This window comes from Candida pseudojiufengensis (genome assembly GCF_024610245.1).
Source record: "Candida pseudojiufengensis strain CBS 10847 chromosome Unknown scaffold2, whole genome shotgun sequence".
In the NCBI taxonomy this organism is placed as follows: domain Eukaryota; kingdom Fungi; phylum Ascomycota; class Pichiomycetes; order Serinales; family Debaryomycetaceae; genus Lodderomyces; species Lodderomyces pseudojiufengensis.
The window spans coordinates 109,323-132,597 of NW_026261524.1; the positions used below are offsets into that span (position 1 = coordinate 109,323).

At 27.4% G+C, this 23,275-nt stretch overlaps 10 protein-coding genes across 10 annotated transcripts; 5 read left to right on the forward strand and 5 right to left on the reverse strand. All coding sequences in view use genetic code 12, as the record gives it.

The window, feature by feature from the left end:
- Window positions 1–56: 56 nt before the first annotated feature.
- KGF55_000943 (uncharacterized protein) lies at window positions 57–593 on the forward strand (the record flags this gene model as incomplete). The annotated part of the gene is made up of 1 exon (XM_051761260.1): window positions 57–593. One exon carries the CDS (start codon window positions 57–59, stop codon window positions 591–593), a length of 537 nt encoding a protein of 178 aa, XP_051615985.1.
- Window positions 594–911: 318 nt separating this feature from the next.
- OPT6 (Opt6p) lies at window positions 912–3,637 on the forward strand (the record flags this gene model as incomplete). The annotated part of the gene is made up of 2 exons (XM_051761261.1): window positions 912–3,284; window positions 3,347–3,637. 2 exons carry the CDS (start codon window positions 912–914, stop codon window positions 3,635–3,637), a joined length of 2,664 nt encoding a protein of 887 aa, XP_051615986.1.
- Window positions 3,638–4,639: 1,002 nt separating this feature from the next.
- KGF55_000945 (uncharacterized protein) lies at window positions 4,640–6,841 on the reverse strand (the record flags this gene model as incomplete). The annotated part of the gene is made up of 1 exon (XM_051761262.1): window positions 4,640–6,841. One exon carries the CDS (start codon window positions 6,839–6,841, stop codon window positions 4,640–4,642), a length of 2,202 nt encoding a protein of 733 aa, XP_051615987.1.
- Window positions 6,842–7,353: 512 nt separating this feature from the next.
- Window positions 7,354–7,779, reverse strand: KGF55_000946 (uncharacterized protein; the record flags this gene model as incomplete). The annotated part of the gene is made up of 1 exon (XM_051761263.1): window positions 7,354–7,779. The coding sequence occupies one exon, from the start codon at window positions 7,777–7,779 to the stop codon at window positions 7,354–7,356; it is 426 nt and encodes a 141-aa protein (XP_051615988.1).
- Window positions 7,780–9,244: 1,465 nt separating this feature from the next.
- On the forward strand, window positions 9,245–9,583 carry KGF55_000947 (uncharacterized protein; the record flags this gene model as incomplete). Its single annotated transcript, XM_051761265.1, has 1 exon — window positions 9,245–9,583. The coding sequence occupies one exon, from the start codon at window positions 9,245–9,247 to the stop codon at window positions 9,581–9,583; it is 339 nt and encodes a 112-aa protein (XP_051615989.1).
- A 616-nt stretch (window positions 9,584–10,199) lies between these two features.
- KGF55_000948 (uncharacterized protein) lies at window positions 10,200–11,894 on the reverse strand (the record flags this gene model as incomplete). The annotated part of the gene is made up of 1 exon (XM_051761266.1): window positions 10,200–11,894. The coding sequence occupies one exon, from the start codon at window positions 11,892–11,894 to the stop codon at window positions 10,200–10,202; it is 1,695 nt and encodes a 564-aa protein (XP_051615990.1).
- A 909-nt stretch (window positions 11,895–12,803) lies between these two features.
- Window positions 12,804–13,205, forward strand: KGF55_000949 (RNA-binding signal recognition particle subunit; the record flags this gene model as incomplete). Its single annotated transcript, XM_051761267.1, has 1 exon — window positions 12,804–13,205. The coding sequence occupies one exon, from the start codon at window positions 12,804–12,806 to the stop codon at window positions 13,203–13,205; it is 402 nt and encodes a 133-aa protein (XP_051615991.1).
- Window positions 13,206–13,296: 91 nt separating this feature from the next.
- KGF55_000950 (uncharacterized protein) lies at window positions 13,297–14,745 on the reverse strand (the record flags this gene model as incomplete). The annotated part of the gene is made up of 1 exon (XM_051761268.1): window positions 13,297–14,745. One exon carries the CDS (start codon window positions 14,743–14,745, stop codon window positions 13,297–13,299), a length of 1,449 nt encoding a protein of 482 aa, XP_051615992.1.
- Window positions 14,746–15,445: 700 nt separating this feature from the next.
- Window positions 15,446–16,930, forward strand: RAM1 (protein farnesyltransferase; the record flags this gene model as incomplete). Its single annotated transcript, XM_051761269.1, has 1 exon — window positions 15,446–16,930. One exon carries the CDS (start codon window positions 15,446–15,448, stop codon window positions 16,928–16,930), a length of 1,485 nt encoding a protein of 494 aa, XP_051615993.1.
- A 256-nt stretch (window positions 16,931–17,186) lies between these two features.
- On the reverse strand, window positions 17,187–19,682 carry PTP2 (tyrosine protein phosphatase; the record flags this gene model as incomplete). Its single annotated transcript, XM_051761270.1, has 1 exon — window positions 17,187–19,682. One exon carries the CDS (start codon window positions 19,680–19,682, stop codon window positions 17,187–17,189), a length of 2,496 nt encoding a protein of 831 aa, XP_051615994.1.
- Window positions 19,683–23,275: the final 3,593 nt, after the last annotated feature.

Sequence of the window (23,275 nt, forward strand, 5' to 3'; positions counted from 1 at the left end):
AGTTAACGCGCAATATTTTATTAAGATTGTATCCATCATCAATTCAAAGTTGATACATGCCGGTCATGAACTCATCTCCTGAAACCAACCATATAACATATGATGATCCTAGAGACATGTCTGTAACTCCGCCCAGCATACTTGATCTGATCCGTGATAAACAAGAGAGAAGAAATAGAATTCGACTAAATCCGTTGTCGTCTTCCCCATTGCAACTGCCAACTCATCAAATTTATCAACAAAGATCTAATAATCACCAATTCTTGCCATGTCATCATAACTTGCCTTCATCACCAACTAGACCCATAAACTTAAGAAATAAACACAATAAAATACGACAAGTTCGTGATCAACATCGTCAAGAAAAGATTCGACAAAATCGAGACAAAACTACTGATCTGCAGTTAGATAAGGATTCGAAAGCTGAACATGAATCTCAGGTTGATGACTACTTGAATAATCGAAATATAGATCAATTAATAGAGGATGAGGAGGAATACTTACTATCTCAGATCGCATCAGAAGAAGCTGAATTAAGGGCATTGGAGGAAGAAATGGAGATTCTTACTATGTTGGAATCACTTGAGTTGTAAGTTGAATGTTTGAAATCGTTTATGTATTCCGTACTTTTGTATATGACACGGGTAGAATAAATTATACATTTTAATGATACCATACACTATCTTGTTGTAGAATGGAAGTGTGTCTTTTCATCTAAGTCAAGTTTCAAAAATAAATTCTGCCTATTTGATTCTGAGTCTACGAGAGACCATTTGATACTTTGCATTTTGCTCTTGTAAATCATGTAGATAAGGTGAAAATACTTGAATGGAAATTTACAAAATCGTTACAAAGTTAAATCGAGATACCGAATATTTTGTTTAAAACATATTCTTTTATTTACTTCTTAGATGAAGAATCAAGATTACATTGAACTACAACAATACCCCGACCATGTCGATAAAGGACAAGTAGAAGGATTATTAAACGAGGAAGGTGAAACAAAGGATGAAATAAGTTTAACAGAAACACAATTGTCTATAGTGCTACATAGATTAGGATACAATGATTTCACTTATATGAATTCCAATGACATACAGAACCTACCTAGATCTACTAAGTATATGGTCAATATAATCGATAAAATGTCAATTGATAATGCAATTGAAATCATACGGAATTCTTTAGCAGATCATAGTCAAGATGTGAATTTTCCAAAAGATGAATATAACTTATTAGAAAAATTATTGCACTCGGTTCCAAATAATTCAGAACCAGCCCCAATTAAGATAGAAGAGGATACAAGACCAATCTTGAACGAAAAGTCGTATTTAAATATTGTCGATTGGAATTTGCAAGTTCGTTTGGAGGCAACATTAATACATTATCATTCTCCATACCCAGAAGTACGAGCCATCACTGAACCATATGACGATCCAGAATTATTATGTGAAACCTTCAGAGCGTATTTTATTGGCTTTAGCTGGACATTTATTGGATCAATAATTAATACATGTTTTGTACATAGAATACCCAATATTAGTTTAAGTTCCCATACTGTTCAAGTTCTACTATTACCTTGTGGAAAATTATGGGCTAGATATATGCCTAATAAAAAAATCAAATTATTTTCGAAAACAATTCATATAAATCCAGGTCCATGGACTTACAAAGAATTGATGTTGAGTACGATAATATATCTGTGCTCTTCGGGTGTTCCATATTCAATGTATAACATCTTTGTTATGAAACTTGATAAGTTTTATGGCTTAAAGTGGGTGACAATTACCTTTCAAATTTTTTTATCAATATCGACTCAATTTTTAGGATTTAGTTTTGCAATGGTGATGAAAAAAGTTTGCGTTTATCCTAGCACATCAATTTGGCCATCAATTTTACCTACCATTGCCTTAAATAAAGCTTTAATGGATGAAGAAGACGTTACTCATTATATGTCTCGTTTCAAATTTTTTATAATAGTTGCAATATTCAGCTTTTTCTATAATTGGATGCCAAGTTATTTCTTCAAAGCATTGGCTAATTTTAATTGGACGACATGGTTTGCACCATTACTGATTCATTTAGTCAATGTTACAGGATCATCAAAAGGCTTGGGGTTGAACCCTTGGCCCACATTTGATTGGAACAGAATCGATGCTGGTGGATGTTTAACTCTTCCATTTTACAGTTACGTCAATAGATACTTAGGAAGTATACTCGGTTTTTTGGTAATCCTCCTTGTCTATTATACAAATCATTACTATTCATCATATTTCCCAATTAATTCTAACTATTTGTTCAACAACAAGGCAAAAGTATATGACATTCATTCAATTTTAAATGAAAAAAATCAATTTGATGATAAAAAGTATCAAGAAGTTGGTCCACCATATTTTTCGGCTGCTAATTTGGTGATATATGGGGCTCATTTTTGTTTATACCCATTTTCGATACTTTATAATTTTGCAACGGAGTGGAACTCAATGAAATCAAGTTTTGTTAGTGTATGGATATCATTAACTGATGCTTTTAAATCTAGTCTGAACCGGTTTGGGAGATATTCGGATGATCCTCATTGTAAAATGATGTCCAAATACGATGAAGTTCCCGATTGGTGGTTTCTTACGATCTTAGTAGTGAGCACTTCATTTGCAATAGCTACTGTAATATTTTATGATGTTGAAACTCCTTTGTGGGGTATATTTTTGGTGATTTTCATTAACTTTATATTCCTTATACCATTAACATCAATTGCTTCAGTCACTGGTTTTTCATTTGGATTAAATGTTTTGATAGAATTGATTGTTGGTTATTTAATACCAAATTCTGGATTGGCATTGATCACATTGAAAGCATTTGGTTACAATATTGATAGTCAAGCTAGTAACTACATTACTGATCAGAAATTAGCTCATTATACACATCTACCACCAAAAGCCGTGTTCAAGGGTCAAATTATTTCAACTTTAATAAATATAGCAGTTGCATTAATAATTACAAACTGGTTGTTAGATTCAAAGATTCCAGATTTGTGTCAACAGAATCAAAAGTATAATCTCGAATGTCCTGGAGCAAATACTTATTTTTATTCCTCAATTCAATATGGTGAAATTGGACCTGCTAAAGTTTTCAAATTGTATCCAATTTTTAAATGGTGCTTTCTTTTAGGTGCTATTTTGGTTATTCCATGTGCATTGTTTAAGAAATACGGACCCAAGAAATTAACTACTTCATTTCAACCAACAATTATCATTGGGGGATTTTTGGATTTCGCTCCATATAATGTACGTACAAAATTTACAGCTCAAAAAAAACTTATGAATTATACTAACATGCTTACCTTTAGCTTTCATATTTCACAGGTGGTCTTTATATGTCTTACTTATTCATGTACAAACTTAAAAACAATTATCTTCATCTTTGGGAAAGGTACAACTATATTTTAAGTAGTGGATTAACGGTCGGTGTAGCAACAAGTTCACTAATTATATTTTTTATGAATCCACCCACCTTACACTGGTGGGGAAATAATGTTAGTTATCAAGGTATAGAGGGAGGTAAGTTTAGTGATGTTTGGAAGAATGCAACTAGTGCTCCCGATGGTTATATTGGTTTACGAAAAGGTGACTTCCCATAGTATATTTGAATAGATTATTTGATAGAAAATTAATGAATTATTTTGCTCATTTGCTTAGAGTGACTACTTTAACACAACATCGGAGACGATGTATAACAAAGGTTTGCGGAAGAAATCTTAGTACTTTTCTTTACCATTAAGCAAGTTAGACTACTGAATAAAAAAAAAAGTACATTTGAGCAAAAAATATTCAAAAAATATTCAAATTATATGAACTTCACGACAACTGCAGGACTCGAACCTACGCGGGCAAAGCCCAAAAGATACCTTGAACTGTACGAAACTATTCAAGTCTTTCTCCTTAACCACTCGGACAAGTTGCCATCTCCGGATCTAACTAGTATTTGGGTTTACTAGGTTCGATTTTGGCTTGACCCAGGTCTTATGCTTAAATATATATTGATTACAAGAAAAAAAAAAAAAAAAAAAATTCTCTTCTTATGTTTTACTTTAAAAATATATATTGATTACAAGAAAAAAAATGCGAGAGTTACTTAGTCGATTTTATAACGCCATGGGTAATACGAATCTGCAACTACAACCAAGAATGAAGCATTTGACAAAATCTTAAATCTATAAGTTTATGCTAATATCTTTAGGTCTCAATATGTAAGCTATCATCAGTGCATGAAAAATTTCGATCATTTTTTGAAATAAAACTACCTTGAATGTTATAATTTAGCTGCAAAAAATACGTCAATTACTTGCATTAGATGCTAAACACCAGAATGAAATGTGCACGCTGCTACAGTTACTAACAATGTACTGACTATTGGAGACGAATAAGGAATTTTCACTTTATTCAGTTGCAATATTTAAAATCTCGAATTAAATTATTGTGAAAATTTTGCACGTAATTCAAAATTAAAGTTTTCACTAATATTTGAATAGAGTGTAGGAGATTTTATGAATCAAAAAAATTATAAATGTTTACATTATTAGATTCTTTTATTACCGCTAGCTATACGATGTAAAATTTCTACTAAATACATCCTAAACTTACTAAATACATCCTAAATTTTGTAGTGAAAACTTATTCAGTCTATCAGAATTAAAAATACCCCATTCAGTTTCCCATTTTTGATTAGGTGACCAAAATATTTGTTTCCATGGTTCATCAAAAGCTTCAAAAAAATAATATTCAATAGGTATATTTCTCATAATACATAAAAAATCACTAATAAATGATTTTAAATTCTCAGTTGTGGCATTAGCTTTTTTGTACAGACCACCACCTTTTGGCCAACCAACTTCAGTTATAATAATATGAGTGTTAATACCTTGATTATATGGTTTAATTTGATACTCTAAAAAATCTAAAGTCCATTTAGTAGCACCTTCGACCGATACACCACCAAAGAAAGGATGAATATTAGCACCCACAACATCACAATTTTTCAATAAATTTGAACTAATTAACGAACCAATTTCCGAAGTTCCAACCGCAATATCATCAATATGCATCATTTTTAAATAATTTTTGGCATCAAGAATATATTCTATTAATTCATTTTCTGTTTTATCCTCTCTAAATAACACTTCATTACCAATGAAAATTGAATTTATTAATCTTGAAGGCTCTGGTAATCTTGCCACAACTTTTTTCATCAAATTCATTTGTTGTTTATTAACTTCATCATCCAGCCCAATCCAAACTCCCATTGCTAAAGTCATATTTAAATTCATATGATCAATTGCATCTAAAACTAAATCAGCTTGATCACATTGCATACCATATGTTCTTATTCTTGTTGTTACCGTTGATAATTTAGCTAAATCTAACATAGCATCATGTTTGGCAAACCCACAATAAGGTTCTAATGCATTAATTGGTGAATAAGCAATTCCATGGAACATAACATTTGAAACAGTACTCATTAGCAGAACAACTTCCAGATCTTTCTTGACATCTTCGTTTAATCCATCAATAGTATTGTAATGATTTCCAAAATCAAATTTGTTATTCAGTTTCAAATATTTTTCAGCAAGCTCTCTCAAATGAGGAAGATTATTTTTGTTTTGAAAATAATGGTTGACGGAGTTATGGGTACCCTTAGATAGTTGTAAAATGGCAGGAACAAATCCTGCAATTAGTAGTATGATGAGACTAATTAAAGCAACAATAAAAAATTTAAGACTTTTTTTAGATATTCCATCCAGAGCTGGTGTGGAAGTTGGTGTCACATAAGGATCATCTTTTGAATATTCTGATACATTGGAATTTCGATAATTTCGAATAATTGAGCTAGCACCTAGCATCAGGTTTCTAGAGCTAATTAGTCCAGCACCAAGACTTGGAATAAAATCATCAATTTTCTCTTTAATAGATCCACTAGAAATATTTTCATCATTCTTTTTTGTATATATCACTGTTGCATCCCTTCTTGAAGCCACTTCTTCAGAAAACTTAAGGTTTGCATCTGAGCTATCCCCGGAATTTGATGGTAATGTTTGCTCCATAATTGTTGATGTACCTGTATTATGGTCTGTGCTTATTTCTGGTTTGGAACTTGCTCCATGATCTTCAGATATTTTTGGCTGTGGTGGGATTGGTTCCATAATTTCGTTAGGATAAGACCCATAAATTTCCTTGTCTTGGTTGCTCTTTTTTGATTTTGGCAAAACTTTGATTGAATATTTTAAATTAGGAATAGGTTTCTCATCAATAGATTCAATGGTGCTTTTTTGGTGATTAGTAGACTTTTGGGATATATTTTTCTGTGCAATTACCTTTTCATCATTTGCAGCTAGCTTTGGTTTTTGAGGTTTCTTGTCTTCATTGATTGTTCTGTTAAAGGGTTCAATAATGAGCTGTTCTGTTTCTCTAGGTGCACTTCTTGTTTCTTTTACTTCATTATTACTCAAAGCTGATTTTCCTATAGTTGAAATAGCGGAATTATTTAATGGAGGACTTCTTATTACATTTTGAGATCCAATCTTGTCATCAATATTCAATTTAGATGTCAGATTTTGAGTTTGTGATAATGCTCGTGCAGAAGATTTTACCAAAATTGGATCTGGATCATTTGAAAAGTCCCCGCCATATTCCATAAAAACATTAGCTGAGCTTGATCTACCTATTTTATATTGATTCACTTTAACTAAATTACTGACATCATTTTTCTTTAAATTATCCAAGAATGAAGTTTGTAACTCAGGAGTTGTTACGGACCGTTTCTTGAGGAGATCATCTTTCCTTTTCATATTGAATTGAATTGGCGATTTACCGTAATGATTTGTAGAAGTTTGGTTGTAAAAAAAAAAATCAAAAGAATCGTGTATCTTTTTTTTTATGTTTGTGTCTCAAATCAAATATAATATTATTATACTTTTGTTTTGTTTCAGTATAAAAATAATATTGCAATAAAAAATATTATAACTACTAATATTGCAAAAATAATATTTCAATCGTTTGCAACATTATGCGTAATCATGTAAGGAACAGATCAGTTTGCAACCATTTGATGTATCAAGTTAGTTGAAACGCCAGATTCGAAAACTTATCAAATATTCATTGAGTGTGCAAACTTCACTATTCTAATGTTTTCAACTCTGTGAGTTTAATAAAAGTAGTTGATTTCTAAATTTAATGCTCAATTGAATACTTCAATAAATGGCTGCAATTTTAAAGCTAATATATCAAATACATGAACAATTTATCACTATCTCAATTCAACTTCTGAGAATTTTCCATAAAGATATGACAAATAGACATATTAACATCTACAACATCCGACTATTAGATTTCCAACCCAAGTTGCACAAGATGTAACCCAACCCTCACCATTTCTTGGACAACAATCTACAACGCCGAAACATGTACAAAATTCAATACAAAATTCGGTACATTCATTTCCTTCTCTGAAATATCCACTAGTATCACTATGACCCGAAAAATCAGATCCAGAACTTGAAGATGAAGAACTAGATGATGATGATGAATTTGAATTTTGAGGTTTCAATTGAGTTTGGTTTGATGGTCTTTCATGCTGTTGTTCGTATTTCATTCTCTCCGACAGCTGGTTTGTTAATTGAGGTTGTGAAGTTATGGCATTTCCCTTGTTTTGATATTGATGATTTAATGTTTGAGATGAATGATTTGAATGAGACAAGTTTTGCATAGGTACTTCTTCCGTAGACATGACTGAATTGACTATAACCAAATTGTGATACTAAAAATGATTTTGCAATTTAAGATGTGAGCCCTAAGCTGAGTTCAAATGTATTTGAATTGATCTAAATCTTCTCTAAAATGTGAAACTTCAACTGAAAAAAAAAAAAGCGTGGAAAAATTATTGAACTCGAAACTATGATGTAACCACAAAAATTTGCTTTTATCACTTTCACTACGCAATGCTACATTCACAAATTCACAACTTGTTGTAGTTTATATCGTCCACAAATTCTACCATTAATTGATCAACCAATTTTTCAAATTTATTAAATATTTTGTTTCTTTTTACATAATAAAATTTAAACCTGTATTCGATTGAAAAACAAGGGTTCTAATTTTTTGTTATCAAACTGAAACACAGGGTTTATGAGATCATGAAAAGTAAACAATGTTTCTTAGGCGCATATTAGAGTTACATATTTACAATCAAAATTTTACTCAACGAGAGTTGTTGTTGAAATTGAGTGAATCGTGGCATATGTATTATTAGCAAACATGAAAGTACATATGTTGAGGAAAAAGCCGTTACTCCAAAATATAGTTCATTCCAAAATCGGTTTTATGTACAAATCGATATATAGGGTGATAAAACCGTCTATAAAAAATGTATAATACCAGAATAGAAATTATTGGAGCGCAATTGTCAATTAAACTAGGCGTCGATCATTCGGAATTGAGGTTAAGAATGGAATTTACTCAAATAAAGACTCATATATTTTTCATGATCAAAATACTTAATTATACTAATCAAAGACAAGTGGAAAGCTCCAGTCCATTTTGCCAGCTCATGGAATGTGAGTAATTGGAAACAAATACATGAAACTAAGCTAACTCAGCTTCCACGAATTCTATTGTTGATTTTAATTTTAGTTCTGCCCCGTCACAAAAAAGCGGTGGTTTAGAAAAGTCCAAAGACGTTTCAAAGGTTGTGTCTTTACATTTCGCTTATTTAATAATTGGTAATATGCTGTATACATACTTTAAACAATATATTTTATAATCCACAAACAATTGTAAAGACGATGTCAGCAGTTGTTTCTAAAATTAAATTATGAAATTACGAGGTTTAGGAACGGCTTTCGCAATCACAGTCTATTTCCTCGAGCTCTTAATACATTCTAAATCTAGATTAATTAAAATTCCATGTTTAGCCTAATGAGTAATGTTTATTTACTATCTGGTTTTTGTGTAACGCAATTTTTGCAACCATTAATTTTTTTAAAAACATTTAACTCCATTTTAAATCCTTTAGGTTATGACATGGAATTTTTGATACATATATTCCATTTGTTTTGCATTAAAACATGAATTATATCGTAAATAGTATTTTCACAACATGAAGAATGTATTGAGATAATTTTTATATAAATATTCATTCAATTTCCCTACTTCAGAAGATTTTTAACATCATCAATCAAATTAATTAAACATCAATGCAATTATTCAAAATCTTATTTATTCAGTTTATTACTTTAACATTTACAACTGCTTTATCTATTCCAAATTTTGGCGGTGAAGCCAAAGTATATGCTATATTTCAAAATTTAGGAGGATCAGAAAAACCAGGTGATGATAATACTCATACTTTTAATGGAGGTGTTCCACCAGCTATGAGAACTACTGATCATTTCCAAAGTTCAACTGCTTTTAATACTTCTTCTTCTACTCATAGAAGTACACAATCTTCAAAGAGTCATAGGTCTGGTGCTGATAGAAGTCAAGCAAGTACTTGGATAAGTATTTGTATGTTAGGAATTTTAGCTTTAGTTTAGACAACGACTAATCATTATTTATTAGTTTATAGTTTGGAGATATATACACTTATTTGCCATAAATATTTGCCTGTAATTTATCTATTTCATAAGTAAAAGACACTCAGAAATTGCTCTTTGAAAGTTTTGATGGGAAAATGATTACTATGCCACTGTTATCAATTGTTTACTCGAGATGGATAAACACACTCAATTGTCACGAGGCTAATTATCGAAACTTGCCTTCTAAATTTAAACAATAGTTACATGGGTAAGATTTCAGAATCTACGAAAAGGGATAGAGATACGAATTTAGATTTTAAATTAAGGTTTTAGATTTCTCGTATTGGAGCGGAATTTTTCCGCTTTTTCTCTCTAAATACCGCAAAGAATGATCAAATCTGGAATGTCTAGCTATTATATCCATAAATTAATTGTCAGTATAAGTCCGATTCAAAAAGATTAACAAAGTACTTGTCATTGTTTTGAATATCACTTTCGATTTTATTTTATATTACGTTGTAGTAACATTTTGACGATACCAGAGTGTTACTGTAAAATCAATTCTTTCGAATAAATAATTAAAAAAACGTTTATTTTATATCTATTAAATTTGAAAATTTCTATTTCATAAGTTCTACTTCTTTCTCAGTACATAAATCAATATTCCAGTCACAAAAAATGCAACTATACATAATATTAAACTTGCTTCAAAAGCTCCCATATAACAGCCATTACCTAAATAACAAATTCCAGTATCTTTATCAGTATTTAAATCATAAATCCAACCAAAATATTTATTTAATAAATATAAAATTAATAATGGTCCAGTACATATAAGACCCCAATTTGTTGAAAAAGTTTTAGTACCAAATTGATCAGCTATAACTGCTGGATAAGTACCAAATATTAAACCATATGATCCACCCATTATTGCTGAATTTATTGATGTTCCATGAAATGAAGAAACATTAATCATTGTTAAATATTGACCTAAACATAAAAGAGCAATTGTAAATTGAACTATCCATAATCTTTGAATATGCCATTTTTTATGAATAAAATCACTAAGAAATCCAGATAATAATCTACCAATAAATGATGCTATGGATATTATAGAAACCTGTAAAGCTTGTAATGAAGATGCTTCTGGATCACGAGTTAAAGCAGTGATTAATCTTAACAGTAATGCAATATGATCTTTTTCATCCTCACTATCACTATCATCATCGTTATGCTTTTTGTAATAAAATTGAGCAATGACGATAAATCCAACACAAAAAATATACATTTGACCAATTCCTGCAGCCATTGATACAACAAAATAATGTATTAAGAAAATTTTATGAGTAAGACGTTCTTTTAAAGTTTGATATGGAGTTTTTAATTCATCTTTTACTTTATCTTTATTTTTTCTCAAATTTTCAATTATATTACGTGCTTCATTTTCTTGTAAGCTAATGGAAGAGCTTGGTGTTCTATTGCCTATCCCCCAATATGAAATTGAACCTTTTAATGAATCTTCTCTTGTTAATGATTGTTCTGGTGCTTCAATATCATTTAATAATGATTCATCTTCTGGAGTTGTTAAACCTTGACTACTACTTCCAGAATCAACAATATGTTCATTTTGAGGTAATGCATGAAATCTTTCTAAATCTTCTTGTTGCTTTTGTATTTCTTCATCATCTTCATTTACATAAATATGAATGAAAAATGAACCAATAAAAGCAATTGATCCACAAAATAAAGACAAGAATTTAAATAATTCTCCAGTTTTATTATTGAAAAACGTTGCTGAAATTATTGAAAAAACAGTAGCTCCAGATCCATAAGCTGAAACAGGTAATGAACCAGCTGCAGATTTATGTTTTATAAAATTAGCTTGACTTGCTTTTAAAGTTGCAAAATAACTTGTTATTGAACCAAATCCAACAAATATCATAGAAATACAAATAAATAATAAATTATTAATTTTATGTTCATATATTTCATACATTGCAAAATATCCAATAAATATACATATTGAACCAGTTAATATTGCAAATTGTGGACCAAAATGATCAATTAATATACCACCTGGTAATCCACCTAATCCACTACCTAAATTTGTTGCTAATGAAATAGTTGCTGAATCTGATGTTGTTAAACCACATCTTTTAATTAATTGTGGAGAATAAACTCCATAAAGATAAGGAGTTCCAGCTGCTAATGATATAAATACTGATATTATTAATGCTGTTAATCTTTTTGATAAATGTGATGATGATTTATGATGATAATGTTCTTCATGTTTTGCTTTGAAATAATTTATTATAGAATTGAGTACCATATTAATTTGGGAATGGTTTGATATTATGTGTGGATTTAAAAATGAGTAATGGATTTGTTTAGAATGACTATTGCAATTGTGCAGCCATAGACTGTAGATGATGAGTAGGTGGTAAGAGTTTATATTGATCCTTCTTATTTATGTTAACATATGGGTTTGTTCCTGTTGTCCAATTAATTCTCTTGTAAATATAAGTAAGTAATTATGGTATTCTATTAATAATTGATTAATTATTTCCTATTGTTTATCATGGAAAAAAATTCCGAAGCAAAAATAAATTTCGTATCGAAAGTTCTTCTTAAGCTAAATTAGAGTATCAAGTATAGAACAAATTCAAAGCTCAAAATGTCAGTTAGAGCTGTTTCAGATGATAAGATTCCTGATTTTGATATTGATTTAACAAGAGAATAGTTATAAATGCTTAAAATTCATGACTTTTTAATTTTATGGAATTGGTACAACATTTGTATGAGTTTCAGTGAACAAGTTTAACTAGTTAGGATGATATATTACAAATGTGATAAAAAACTAATATATATACCCAATTTTTTTTCCTATTGTCAAGCCAATAGGACAAACAATTGGGTATATTAAGTTAATAACACATTTGTATCGTTTGTTGATACACAGTTTCTAGCAATTAAGACTTAACTAATCAATTAAGTATGTTTAATTAGATCGATGTATTTACATTTGCTTAAGGAAAAGAAAGCATAACAATCGGACAGCCGTCAACAAGTCAGGTATTTGAAAAAATCTTGGATGCTCTTACTATCTACTCTATTGCATAGTTCTTCCTTTCAATATATTTCTACCACAAAAAAAATAGTAAATTTTGCCATTCTATAAAAGTACCAGATCAATAACCACCTACACTCAACAAGCAAAACCTTAACTCATAATTTCAAAATGACAAGACTAGATAACACAGAGTTTTTAAAACAATTATCAGAAGTAGCAACTAAAAACAATGGAAAATCATCAATATATCTAACTCAAAAAAGATTATCAAATAAAGATGAAATATTAAAACAAGATTCAAAAATAAAAGATTTACCAACAAATATAATTGATAGTAGTGATAAAGATATAATAAATAATAATGAAACATATCCTATATTAATTAGAGTATCAATGAATAGTGAAAATAATAAGGACTCAAAGAATAAAAAATTTAAAATTTCAACAATTATTGAAAATGATCAAATAAATCAATTTTGGTTATCATATATTCAAATTTTAAAAAATGGATTTATTGGATTAAAGAAGAAAGAAAAGAAAAAAAGTAAGAAGAATAAAGTATCAAAGTGAGAGGAGTTAAGATCAGATGGCGGTTTTAAATGAGTTTTTGACAAAAACATTGATGAACTGGTTCATACATTAAAGAATTTGAGTACTAAATCTATATATCTTCAACTAGTAATAAACCATTTGGATAAATAATATCAACATTTTCAATTAATTCATTAATTTTAGTTTTTAAATCTAATCTTGGAGGTAAAGGTGAAGAAATTTTAAATTTAAATTCAATATCTTTTAAATCATTATCAATATCATTTATTTCTTCAATATTTTGAATTTTACCTTTAGGTGATTCATTTATTAATTTTCTTTTTAATAATTCAACATAAATGTAAATATTTATAACTTTTAATGATTTTGGTAAATATATTGTCTTTCTTGTTGAATCAGAAAATTTTAAAACAATTTTTGCATAATTTTTGACATTTGTTGTAGTTGGTTGTAATTGAAATTGTTGAAAAACCGAAGCTTTAGATTTAAAAAATTCATCTTGCTTCTTAGCTTTTTCTTTTGCATTTTTCTTTTGTATATCTTTTTGTAATGATAATAAATAATTATATTCTTGTTGCTTTTTTAAAATTTCAGTCATATAATGATCTTGATATTCTTTTCTTATAAGGCTTAATTCAGGTTCATATTTTTCAATCTTTTTGAGGAATTTATTTTTTATAATAATTTTTGAATCTTCTTCATTATTTAATCCTCCATTGTTTGTTTTTATATTACCACCTTGTAATTTTGCAATTAATGAAATTTTAGCAGGATCTTTTTTTGGACCATCTGGAGTCATTTTGGTTAATCTTGTAAGACATAATAATCCTAAAAATGGAAATTTTGTAACATTAAGACTATTTGCTAATTGATAAGCTTCTGGATTTGTTAAATCTCCTCCCCATATTATAATATTATTTTGATTTGTAGATGAATAAAAAATTTTATTAAATTCTGAACTTAATATAATTTCATTAAATATAAATGATGAATTTTCATTTTGAGGATTAGTTAAATAAACAAATAAAAATTTAGCTCTATGAGTTGCCATATATAAAGCTTGTGTATAACTTCCTTCATAAAATGGTGGCAATTGTGGATGATGATTTGTTATGATATTATTGGTTGTAGTTGGTGAATCTGTTAAATTTGTAATTTTTGGTTGTATATTATCTTCTAAATTTCTTACAAATTTATTTACTTTATCAATTGGATCTATATTTTCATTTGGTGAAGGTAAAACATTTAAATTTTTAAAATATATTGTATTTAAAACTTTTGATAGTATTCTAAATATTATGATGATTGATATAATTATTGGTTGAATTAATAAATAATTAATCCATTTCAATAGTATAGATGCATATTCGTTTAATGATTGTGAATTAAATGAATTTCTTCTTCTTAAATTTTCTTCTTCTATTGATTCATCATTTGGAAAAGCGCCTGGTAATTGCTGATCTTGATTATTATTGTTATTTGAATTATTACTGTCATTTGTCCCTAGTCTTCGATATCCTGGATTAATAAATGATTCAACCCATCTAGGAAGTGACATTTTGGTGGTGCTCTTTAGTGTAGTGGTATCTCTTTGGAAATGAATGATAATGATAATGGTAATCTTAATCAAGATTAGGTTTGTCTCACATTATTTTATAGATGACAAAATTAGAGATTATTTTTGTGTGACTATCTTATTCATTATGGAAGTATGAAACTTGTATAGATCCATTGAGGTTTAAACGAGTATAGAGGAAGTAGAATTCGTCAAGAGTAAATCCAATTAAAGAATGTAAGTCAAGTGCCAATAGAATGAAGTCACCATAAGTACTTTGAATCAGACGAATGGAGATCATCTATTTCGTTCATCATAGTATGTTCACTTTAAAAATCAAGCTTTTGCAAATAGTTTAGATTCTGAAAAGTATAACTCAATACTACAGAAAATATAATCGAGTCGTAATCATCAATCATCTGATGAATAATTATCTATAACCAAGTAATCCAACTACCTATAACCAAGTAATACAAATCTTTTTGTAATCAAAGGTAAATCTGAAATTTCACTACCATTGTCACATCTAAAAACGGAAATAAAAAAAAAGATGAAATATTTGAAACATAAATTAACTATCATTAAAAGTTAACCAATTTGAAACTAACACGTATTACATCCTAATTCATCAAAATCATGCAGTTAATTTCAATTTCAGTCTCATTATATATATAAATGATCCTCATTCTCCACTAATTGAAAAATGACATCAAAACAACAAAATCAAATAAATTATTTAATAAATCTACTAGGTCGTAAAAGATCAATAATAGAACAAGAAATAAACCACTCAAACTCAGATCAAGAAATTCAATCAGAATTAGAATCAGAAGAAGAAGAAATATATACAAATCTACCACGAAAAGAAATGTTAGAACAATTATCATCACTCCCTAATTGGCAAATGAAAAAATCAAATTTGACACCGTCTCAATATATATCAAAAACAACTCAGGAACAAGAAATTGTAACAAATGAAATAATTGAAAATTATTTAAATTTTCCACATTGTAAATTTAAACAAGATCAACATTTATCATATATTTTAAAAAGTCTTTTTGCAAAATTACCAAGTTATTATAAATCATTAGATGCTAATCATTCATGGATGATTTATTGGTTAGCGAATTCTTTTTATGTTATAAAAAAGAATGGAAATGAAATTGAAAAGGAGAATGCGGATGAAAATGACGAAAAGAATCAAAATGAACTAGACGATGAAACAATAAATTTAATTAATCAAAAAATTGAAAGTTGTATAATTGAAAATGGAAAAGGTGGTATATCAGGTGGTAAAAACCAATTAGGTCACGTAGCATCAACTTATGCTGGTATTTTAGCATTAATTCTTACAAAAAATTATAAAATTTTAAGTGCAATTAAAAAAAATATATATAATTGGTTATTAAGTTTAAAAATTAAAATTAATGAACTGGAGTCATCATTTTTAATGCATAAAAATGGAGAATATGATACAAGATCAACTTATTGTGTATTGGTGGTTGCAACAATTTTAAATATAAAAACCACAGAGCTAACTAATGGTGTTGAAAATTGGTTATTGAATTGTCAAAGTTATGAAGGTGGATTTTCTGGTATACCAAATACTGAAGCTCATGGTGGATATAATTTTTGTGCTATATCTTCATTATTCTTGTTGAATTCAAACCCCGAGGTACTTAAATCAAAGATCAAAAATTTCCCACGTTTCATTAAATGGAATATTGATAGATATACAGAAGAAGGAGGATTTAATGGTAGATCAAATAAATTAGTAGATTCATGTTATTCATTTTGGATTGGTTCTTCAATATCTTTAACTTCAGTCCTTATTGGTTTTGACCTCGCAAACAAGGAAAGTTTAAAAAATTATATTTTAAGAATTTCTCAAAATAATAATGGTGGATTTAAAGATAAACCAAATAAATCTATTGATTTTTATCATACTAATTATACTTTAATGGGTTTAAGTTTATGTGAATATAATTATAAAATTGATGATAAAAATGAGATTAATGAAGGTAATGAAGTTAATGAAATTAATGATAATGATGATTGTTTAGCATTAAGGTTGATTCAAGCAGAGAGTGAAGATGAAAATTCAGATGTAAAATTTACAAATTTTATAAATCCTGTTTTTGGTATACCTTCAGAATTTTTAAATCAAGTAAGATTAGCAAATATTTAATGACATTTAGTTACACACTTTTGAGTAAGATTAGCAAATATTTGAATTTAAAGCATAATTAATAACGTACACAAATTTAACGAAAATAATTCTACAAGTTTAAATTTAAAATTAATTAATGTATTACTTTTATTAATCCCTATATAAAAAAAAATTAAGTAACTCTTAAAATTATTAAACGAACTAAATACTAAAATAATGTTGTCATACTCACATCACTTTAATTCAACTTCAGCTAGCTGAAGCTAGCTTCACTTCATCTAGAACTAACAGGCATTGAATTTTGAAATTGAAAATAATCACCACCACCATTACCATTACTTGAATTTCCACCATTTGTTTCACCATTAACACACTCACTAACACCACCAATTCCACTATTAATACCATTACTTAAAATCCCACCATTTACTGAATTACCATCAAGATTCCCCAAATTTAAATTCAATTTAAAATTCTTTTCCTTATTATTATTAGAGGGTTTATCTAATGTTGATACATCACCAGGATTATCAAAAAATCCATTAATTTGATTTTGAGTTTTATTTGGAGTTAAGTAGGTTGAAAAATTTTCTACATTATTTATTATTTCCCATATATTTGCTAATTTTAATTCTTGTTCATTATTCAAATTATTTGTTGCTGGTGTTGATACTTCATTGATTAGTTGTGGGATTTGATGAGATTGTTGAGATGGTAAATGTTGAGATTCTCTTTGTTTCGCTTCTTGTTCTTTTCTTTCTTTATAATAATTTATAAAAATTTCATAACATACTATAAATTGATCTAAATTTTGAACCATTGAAATTCTTTGTCTTCTTTGATGTTGAACTAATTTGTAAATTAAATCAATTTTGGAATTCATTAATTGTTCTGGTGAATTCTTATAAGATTGAATTAATGAATCAATTGTTATAAATACTCCTGTTCTACCACATCCTGCATTACAATGAACCAAGATTTTATTTGATATATTATTTTGTTTTATAGATTTAATTTCATTTTTAAATTCAATTAAATCAATTATTGATTTAAAAGATTTGGGAACACCAAAATCTGGCCAGGATAAATAATGAAAATGATAAATATTTTTATTAATTAATCTTAATTTAAAATCTGGAAAATTTGTTTTTATAGTTTCAATTGAATTTATTGATGAATGATTAAAATATTCTATGGGTTTGGAATCTAAATTTATTATAATTTTTATATCTTCTTGAATTACTGTTGTCCAAAAATCATCAATTGTTGAAGCTAATGGATTTTGTGTTGCAATATATGTAAAATCATTTTTAACTAATGAATTTACATTTATATAATTTCCATTAAAATAGTCATCTCTAGAATTACGATGTTGTTGATTATTAGTGTTATGTTGATGTTGATGATGTTCTAATTTTACTCTTGAATGTTCATATGGCCAAACATTATTATATCTATTTTTATAACCAAATTCTATCCCCTTTGGTAATTGAAAATCTATAGATGAACATGAAATACAACAAGGTGAAAATATTTTTTCTTGTCCTTGAATATTTGGTTGAGATGGTGATTTAAAATTTGATGCCATTTTATTTAATCTATTTTTTTCAATATCTTCAATTTTATTAAATTTATTAATTAATTCTTTTATGATTTCTTCATTTGATAATTCTTTAAAAAATTTTAACCATTCTGGTAATTTTAAATCTTTTGGAATATCTTGTAATTTATATTTATATGATATGGGGCTTTCAGTTTTTGATGTTTGTAGTTGTTCACTTTCTTTCTTGGATTTATCACCATCATAATCATTATTCTTTTTTATACTTTGTACAAATTTCGTTTTAAAATTACTTGCAGATGGTAATGTAAAACCAGAAAGACTTTTTGTTTTTCGATGACCATTTGAATTTAAATTTATTGATGTATTTTCAATAAATTCAGGTTTTTGAGTTAAAACATTTGAAAATCCTCCATTAAGGTAGTAAATTTCAAATTTATTATTTAATTTTTCAAATTTTGAAATTGTTTGATATAATGGGAAAGTTATTGCTTCATTAGTTGAACATTGATCATATAGTAATATATTTAATTTCTTTTCTGGTTCATTTTCATTCTTTATATGATTAATTATGGTATCTTTTAGTTCAGTTGATAAATCAACCATATTTATTAAATCATTAAGACATAAGGAATTTCTTTTTAATAAAGTAGTTGGTAAACATAAATTAACTGATTTTGTAATTCTACTTTTACAATATGAATTATATGGTCTTACATCAAATATAAAATCAAAATCACATGGATTAAAATCATTAATTCTTTGTTCTTGAATTGATGAGGGAAAACTAGTTGCAAAAGTAGGAGTTGTTGGAGATGGTGAATTAATTGCAAAATTATGATTTCCAGAAATTGATCCGGTATTATTATTATTTATTGGAGATGATGATGTAGAAGATGATGATGATGAATTTAATGTTGATAATGATGATGTCGAAGGTCTTGATGATTTTGGCAGTAAAAATTGATGATTATTATATAAATGAGAGTTTGGATGTGAATGAGATGGATAACTATGAGATAATGAAGTACGAGGAGATGAAAAGTTTATATTTGATTGATTATTGTTGTTGTTACTTGGGTTTGATAAATTTGTAGTTTCGATTGTAGGTAGTTTTGATAATGAAATTGGTTTATTATTTGAAATTGTATTATTATCTATGGAACTAGTTGTTGTTTCCATATTAGATAGATGTGATGTTGAAGGCATATTTTAATATTATGACTGTGTTTAATGTGTAATTATGTTATAAGTTATAAAATGTAAAAATGAATGTTTAAATGATGTGATATAAATTGTGTTGTAACTGTGCTTTTTCAATAAAATAAAGTGTAATATGATATAATATGCTAATTTCTGAATACTTTGATTAATTCAGGTAGTATTCTGCTTGTTTGTTGTAAGAATAAGTAGTATTAAAGTTGATGGTAAAATAGTTGTTTGTTCTGGTTGTAAATTTTTTTTTCTATTCTAAAACTTTCTCTTTCTCTTTTTATTTTATTTATTAAGGAAATTATAAATTTATTATATACTCTTAGTATTAATATAAAGAGAACAATAGAATTTAACTATACATATTAAACAAATTGTAGTATGACTACTTTATAAGTTGAATCAGTCATTAACAAGTAGATAAGGGTGTTAAATGTGAGATTAAAGTAAGACAAAGTATTCAGTTTAAAGATTGTTCCTACAGTACCTACAAATATCATGTGTCATTAAAAAAGATTGAATTTTTAATAGACTTGTCAAGTTCAGATTAAAAGAAATGGGGGGTGTTGTATATTCGATAATATAAATTAAATATGTATGTAATGTAAGATCTTGTATTATTATTTTCAACTTTAACGTTTCTAGTACTTTACTTCACTCTTTCTTTAGTCGTTTTTTCATTTTCACTTCAATGAGTTGATGTTTTCTTTGTCTGAGATAATGCTGTTTGATTGATTGCTCAATATGCCCATTCTTTTAAACTACAAGTCTCATCAAAGTTATTGAAAGTGAAAGGAATTAAATTTAACCAATAATATTTATGAATTTATGAATGACGTAATTTTAGTATAAAAATATTTATGTATGTTGTGTTGTTTATACAGAGAACAATAAAAACTTATTTTTTTTTAGTTCTATTTTTTACTTCTAGACTCTTTACTTCTATAAAGTATAGATAGAGAGATTTAGATTCAATGTATAATTAAGTAGTCAAAATATATCATGAGATTAATTTATAAATTGAAATTTCCCTGTATTAATCAGTAAATTGGATACTTATTTTCGGTTCAATTGGTATGAGACATAAGTATTGATATCCTCAAAGTGTAATTAAATTAAAGTTACTATGGAATTGAATCATTGAATCTAGAACTCTTTATACTTAAATCGGAGAAAATTTAAAAAATTTCAAGAAGTTAAAAAAAAGCCCCTTAAATAATATCCAAATTTATATATTTATACAAGGAGATGAAATTTTATCGAAAAACTAACGGACGTCTCTTGCATAAAAACAATAAAATAATTTTGAAACCAATCGATCAATTTAATTTATTGTTTTAATTTAATATCGAGTATTTTAAACAGAATATTTAAATACTTACTCATTGGGAGTAAGGAGATAAACTAATAGAAAAATAATAATTAAACAACCATAAGGCTCAAAATAAATTTATGCAATCATTTTCATAATTAATTTTGATATATAGATCTAATTATCAAGGGTCTTTCCTTACAATGATAAAATTCAATTGATTGATTGTTCAAAAATATTCAATCCTGTCTCTCTATGGTCAATACAATTCACAATTGGAAGCATGAAGAGCGTTAAGTTAATTTGAAACTCATTTATCTCTTGAAAAGCCATCTTTTGGTATCTGATAAGAATAAATCCTTTCAAATTTTAAATTTAAATTTTAATTTTCCAATAATACTAACATGCAACCAAACTCAAATTATTTTTGCAAAAATTAATAAACTTTTTAAATCTTCGTTTAAATTAGCTTCAAAATATTTAATTTACTCCAATGAAATAGCGAGGTTAAGAAAAAAGATCTTAGCCTAATTTCATCAAAGTAATAAGGAATACAAATTTGAATCTCGAAGTAATTATCGAAACAATAGAACAATAGACAATAGATAGTTACAAAATTCCCGAAGAATTCGTAATAATTTGACAGTTTTAATTTAAATTTAAAAAACTTAATTGAATACCGTGGGTTAAATCAGATATAGTCAAATTAATCAGTATGAAGGTTTACCAATGTTCACCTACTTGGAATTATATTTATCTAATTACACCTGATTTATTCCTACAAAATAAAAAGAAAAGAGCCCTATATTAATATAATTTAAAATTCAATTAAATTCAATTTGAAACATTTGTTTTACTTTTGTCTTATAAATTTTTCGAGGAAATCTAGTTATATTTAATGTATAAAAAATGACATCATTTATAATTGACATTTTTTTATTTAAATTAATTAAATACATTAATCACATCTAACTATTGAATAACCTTCTTTCATATCTTATTTTTAGAACCTACTTACTTCTCCAACTAATTATGCAAATTTCACTTGTTGATTGAATGAATGAGTGGGTCAATCAATTACTTATGATATAGAGTAATACAATTGTTCTAACTTTTGTATTAACCTTATTCTTATCATACATTTGTTAAAATTTGTTTGAAACTTCAACTACTTTAAATTTAGGGGGTGTAAAAAATTAAAAAAAAAAAAAGAAAATCTAAATGTATATCATTTAAAAATAAAGTGAAACCAAAATGGGGGGTTTGCCATCAATTTTTTGTTTCACCTGAATCAATAATGTTTCACCTTAAACCTTTTGGGTGTTTTTCATATGCTAGTAGTGTTGTTTCACTTCGAGAAAAGAAAGTGGGTGTATTATTGTTAGTATTGTATCAAATTTGGTGCCAATTTATTTGAAACCTCGATAATATTGCATATTAATAGTTTCTATTTTACCTGAAACCTATGTAAATTTGTTTCGATTAAAATGAAATCCTAGGTTAGGTGTATTTAATTGTTATTGGTGTTTGTTTTTCACCTTAAATTTGAAGGTGTTTGACTAATTATTATAAGTTACACCTAAAAAACTTGCTTGAAATTGATTATTTAAAATTGTAATTTGAGCACTAAGTATTAGTTCAAGAGATGATTTGAATTTTCGAGGTTAGTTAAAAAATTGTAACTTTCAATCATTGTATTGCAAATTCATGTAAGTAAATCTTTACCAATCATTGTATGATTCAATATAACAAATAAAATTACCCTGTTGGGTTGGAGTATCATGATGCCCATTACTTAACAAATGAATGGAAAAAATAAGAATGCACCTTGAAAATTCAAAGTTTACCTGGTATGTTTTTAACTCATTAATGGGCTCCAAATCAATTAAATGAATGTTCAATAGAGGTAAAGAATTGAAGTCGATATTATGATATTGAGATTATCAATTAAATCGATACTATGATTCTGAAGTAGAAGAACATTTTTATAAAGAACAATCTAAAATAGGCTATCACTTTCTAATTAGTTGAAAATTATAACTTTTCAAAGTTCATAAATTTGTACAATTAACTCTTCGATTTAAGACTTTTTTTTGGTTTTATCCATATAGATAATTTTTAAAATTGGAAAAATTTTTGAAACTTACTTAATAATCATAATCAAAGCAAGTATGTAGCTTATTCTTGAGTAAAGACAAGACTTTTGACTTTTGAACTTGGGAGTTCATAATTTAGCTCGAAAAAGACGATTATGAAATTTAAAGTGTATCAATGATTG